The sequence below is a fragment of the Lipotes vexillifer genome, unplaced genomic scaffold (genome assembly GCF_000442215.2).
Source record: "Lipotes vexillifer unplaced genomic scaffold, Lipotes_vexillifer_v1.1 scaffold93, whole genome shotgun sequence".
NCBI lineage: Eukaryota > Metazoa > Chordata > Mammalia > Artiodactyla > Lipotidae > Lipotes > Lipotes vexillifer.
In genome coordinates this window covers 255,883-260,937 of record NW_006786452.1, presented here as the reverse complement: position 1 = coordinate 260,937, position 5,055 = coordinate 255,883, and the positions used below count along the sequence as shown (strand labels likewise).

General features: G+C 43.2%; 1 protein-coding gene across 2 annotated transcripts in view; it reads right to left on the bottom strand.

Annotated features, from left to right (window-relative positions):
* Nucleotides 1-4,019, bottom strand: part of MAP3K7CL (MAP3K7 C-terminal like) — a 39,109-nt gene extending 35,090 nt beyond the window's left edge. The window contains exons 1-2 of one of the 2 annotated variants that reach the window (XM_007458806.1): nt 3,966-4,019; nt 1,857-1,965 (exon numbers count right to left, since the gene is read on the bottom strand). In XM_007458806.1, coding sequence (XP_007458868.1) covers nt 1,857-1,926 — 70 coding nt within the window. In that variant the 5' untranslated portion in view covers nt 1,927-1,965; nt 3,966-4,019. Of the gene's footprint in view, nt 1-1,856; nt 1,966-3,375; nt 3,412-3,965 lie in introns of those variants that run through there. The other variant, XM_007458805.1, reaches the window with a different exon arrangement.
* Between the last annotated feature and the right edge of the window lie 1,036 nt (nt 4,020-5,055).

Here is a 5,055-nt window from a genome sequence, read left to right as displayed (position 1 = left end):
CTACAAACATAGCTTCCTTTTCTTCCTAGAGATGCATGATGGGATAATGAAGAGTTCAGACAGTCCAGTCTAGGGACCTGAGTTTAAATCATAACTCTGTTACTCACTAACAGTGGGGTCTCTGGACCTTGATCTCTGTCTCTGCAAATTGGAAATAGTAATGCCTCCACTGCATGGTTATTTTAAAGAGCAGAAATAATATAAGTGAAGATCTAATGCAAAGACAAATGCAATTAGTATGGTAGTTGTCATTTCTTAGTTGAGACGGATTGGTTTGCCTTTTGGGAGGTTTCCCCTTCATCATTGTCTTGCAAGGCAACCTTGACTGGGAATATAATACAACAGCGGCCATGGGAAGAGTGTTGGAAGAACAGATGATGAAGAGTCAAGGCTTCACCTCTTCCTACTCTAGAACGAATTCTCCACTGGGGGCTGCATAGTCCAGGAACCCCAGGGCAGAGGTGTCACCACCATAATCACTTGGTATAGTAAAATCTAAATGGTTTGTGTAGTGTCAGACTTCACAGAGCCCAGATCCTTACTTTTCATTATTTTGGGGAGGAACCTGTCCCTTTTCAATCATTACTTTTTAAAGCATTCCTTCCTACAGGAGCATTGTAGGAGGGAAGGAAGGAAGGAAGGAAGGAAGAAAGGAAGGAAGGGAGGGAGGGAGGGAGGGAGGGAGGGAGGGAAGGAGGGAAGGAAGGAAGGAGGGAATCAATGCTCAGAAGATGCAAGGTTTAAATGATAATGTTGTTTAAGTGTATGACTATGTGATTTTAACAGATGACATTAGACTGAAAGCAAAAGATGACACCAGTGGAAGAGATCCAAGCCTTCCCTTCCTCACAGCTGTGACCTCACACCACCTGAGGTCCCCTGTCAAAGACAGTGGAACTGAGTATGTGTGTTAAGAGGTCATTGAAGGAAGCCATGACAAAGGGCTCTAAGTATGGCAGCCTCACCTCAGACCATACTATTTCAAGAAGGTCTGCCTCACCTGTCCCATTCATCACTCCCGCTGAAGTCTGTTTATTAGCCGGAAGTGTGGGAGCACCAGTGAGAAACCAGCATTTGGAACTTAGGCTTCAGGAAATGCTGCTGGAACCGGGACAGGGATATTTTTATATTACCTAGCCAACTGCCAGCTCTTAATAAACATTTCGTCATGCAGTTTTAACAATGACATAATTTGTTCTCATTAGAAATTGTTATAGCTCCATGAATTTTATAATAAAAGAAAACTAAAATGGAAAAAGTAAAAAAATAAGAAGAGGGACTTCCCTGGTGGTCCAGTGGGTAAGACTCCGTACTCCCAACGCAGGGGCCCCGGGTTTGATCCCTGGTGGGGGACCTAGATCCCTCATGCATGCTGCAACTAAGAAGTCCACATGCTGCAACTAAAAATCCTCATGCCGCAAGGAAGGTCCCGAGTGCTGCAACTAAGACCCGGCACAGCCTAAATAAATAAATAAATAAATACTTTTTTAAACAGAAGAAGAAGAAATGTGCTCAAACGACCAAAGGTTTGGAAAGGGAAGCGTCACCAGAGACATTTCTGGAAGCCACTCTCCAACGATGCATGATGAAGGAAGAATCACTCTCCCCATCACTGGCTCATGCCAGGCATGCTTTTTTTTTTTTTTTTTTTTGCCCACACAGCCTGCAGGATCTTAGTTCCCCGACGAGGGATCGAACCCGCGCCCCCTGCAGTGGAAGCTCAGACTCCTAACCACTGGACCGCCAGGGAAGTCCCCAGGCGTGCATTTTTAAATGCCCTTTGTGGAACTAGAAAAAATGATGGTAAGAAGGCGGTAGGCTGGGGAAGCAACACTTTCCCTCAAAGCAGAGCATACCTGAGGCATTATCAAGGCTGAAGGCAATGCGTACTGGCTTATCCGCAGGTACCCTGGCTGTGCTGATCATGTGGGCACCTGAGCCTTGGCCTTCCTCCTGGTCTTCCAGCTGTAATGACAAGAGAGAGCCATTGTCACTTTACCCAACATTACCCCTCGAATACTCAGAGGCCTTTGGAACTTAGAGGGGAAAGTTAGTAAGCACTGCTTTCTTATTTTAAAGATATTCCTAACTCCTAGCTTGCTTTCCTTACACCTGTCCCATTTATAATTCTTTTTCTGGCTTATAAAAACATTTGCTTTGGAAATACATCTAGAACAAAATATAAAAGATGAGGCAAAATCTCCACCCACCTCACTTTTTTAGTATCCCTTACACTGACCAGTCCAACCCTGGCCCTTTGAGGTCTTATATAGTATTTTATTTTTAATTGAGGGGGATAAAGAAGTCTTAATAAGGCATCAGACATCTTTTCACACTCAAAAGCCTAAATTGGATCTGAATTATTGATCTGGGAGTGGTAACAAATAACTATCATGGAATTATTTCAAGAATACCAGAGACTATTTTAAAATATCCCCCAGTTATATTATGAATAGTATGTGCTCTAAATATCTGATTAACTACCTGTTAATCTACCAGACATTTCTAAGGTTGTGTGATATGAGCAAAAGACACATCCTAAAAACATCCTATTGATGATCTACATCACCTACTAATTTATCATTTAATAAACTAAGATAGAAAGAATGGAAAAGCATGCTACAGATAATATGGGTTGGGGTGGGTGAAAATACATGAAAATTTCTTTGTATAATAATTTAACCAAGATATTTGATCATTTTTGTTCAATGGGTCTAGGAAAAGATATTGTAAACACAAGATATCTTTGTCATTTAAATCCATATATTTAACTTTTCTATTTTTAGTCATGCTTCCCCCTAAGCCCTCTACTTTCCTTCTCATGGAGACAGTAAACCAAAAACTCTGAATGATATTTTAAAGAAAACGTCTCTAAAAATGGCAAAATATAAATCATCTCTTTAACCATCCTTAGCGAGATTCTGGGAACTGCTTTAGCATGACATTTTCTCACAGCAAGGTTTCTGATTCTTTCCCATAACTTTTCTCTATCTAAAAATAGTGTCTAGAACACTGAATTTTGTTTTTACAATTATTTATAGAGCCAAAGCGAATGCATATATATATAAAATATATATATTTAGACATACATACATATGGAATCATCTTATCACCAGTATATGAAAAAAGAACATGCTTATATTAACCACCTAGTATAGCTTTGGAGAAAAACCAGCAACTGTTCGTCACCCAGTTAGAATCATATTTGGCCTATTCATTGAACACTACAAGTAGCAATGAACCATAAAGCACTCCAAGTCATGTCATTCTAAGTTAGAAAAGAAGTATTAATGTGAAACATTCGACTCAAGAAAAGGGTAATATAAAATCACTGTTACTTGACTCAAAATTTGTTTTATCTTAGCTCTGACATACATTTCTGTGTAGTCTCGTCTGCTTAGAATCAACCATCTTGTTAGCCACCTGTTCCTAGGGAATAGAACAGACTGTCTCAAATTTAACAAAACAGACAATAAAAAACCCCTTAAAGTTGTAGCCAAAAGAAAAAAATCTTATTGTTACGCCCTGTACCATCACCAAACCATTTTATCGTAACATCTGAGGATGAAAAGCTTCACTCCTCTTTTGGCTAAATCTCCCAATGCTCTCCTGCACCAAGAAATAAACCACAAGAGGTGGAAGTTTACCTCCTGGGATTTTGTAAATAGATCTCTGGCAGGGTTTGCAGCCACGGGAAATGGAATTGATCAACACAGCTAATTAGAGTCCCTCCCCTCCACACAACAGAGAACATCTGTCCGCCTCCCAAAGGATGGCGGTGGCAAAGTTGGGTGGATTTTGAGTTCCACACGGTGTCAGCCACAAGAGCCCCTGAACCAACTTGCCTTTTCATCACACCGCCTGGGGAAATGGGCCACTGATTCCTCCTCTCGGCGGTAGCAGAGCTTTGGTTAAGTTGCTGGTGCTCTGAGCGTTTAGTTGGGTTTTCACACCTGTCGCCTTACCTCACTTAGTTGAGTGTCTGCACTTGTGTAATCCAGGGCCAGCCACTGCCTTGGCTGGTCGTTGCCTTTGTGGAGTACAGACCTAGTGGCAGAGCAGGCTGCACCTGCCACATAGCAGCCGCTGACAATCTGAGGAGCAGTGACAGCTGGGAGGGCGGCTCGCTGCTACCTGCTGTCCCCCAGACTCCGGCGTCCCACGGGGCCTCCCTGTTGCACTTCTCTCCACAACCCCCTCTCCTTTCCTTGTCTCTCCAACAGCCAGGATGTTGTCATGCTTCTAGAAAAAGCAAGAGCAAAAGAAATCCCTCCTCCTGTCAGAGGCATTGATAAACAGCAAGTCGTGGAGAGTCCAAATGTTTTAATTCATTAGTCCTGGCAAACCTAAAATACAAACAGACTTGCTTCACAAGACAGGAATGTCTTCAGCGTGACCCAATCGGTGTCTGTGTCTATTCCAGCAAACTGGCAAAGATAGCATGACTCCAGTCAGCAAAAATGTCGGCCGCTCCAGTCAGCTCCCCGGGACCCAGCCAACTTGGACAGGCCACAAGCCGACTCGCAGATGATGGCAGTGATGATTCGGCTTAAGAACGTGAGGTCTGAGGTTGAGCTGCTGTTGGGCTTGATGACTTGATCCCATCTACGATGCAACTGACCGCAAACCGAGTCAATGGTAAACAGGAAGGGAAAGTTCAAACTGTTCAAACTTTTTAATAGCTATCAACCTGAAGATGGGTAGTACTTTAAAAGAGTTGGATGGTGATGTTGAGGTTAAATAATTAAAGATAAACAAGTATCCAGAGAATGCAGAGACTGGGAGAAAATCTTTGCAAAATACATACCAGGTAAAGGATGGGTATCCAAGATATAAAAAGAACGCTTAAAACTCAACAGTAGGAAAACAACCCAATCTAAAAATGGGCAGGGCTTCCCTGGTGGCGCAGTGGTTGGGAGTCCGCCTGCTGATGCAGGGGACACGGGTTCGTGCCCCGGTCCGGGAGGATCCCACATGCCGCAGAGCGGCTGGGCCCGTGAGCCATGGCCGCTGAGCCTGCGCATCCGGAGCCTGTGCTCCGCAACAGGAGAGGCT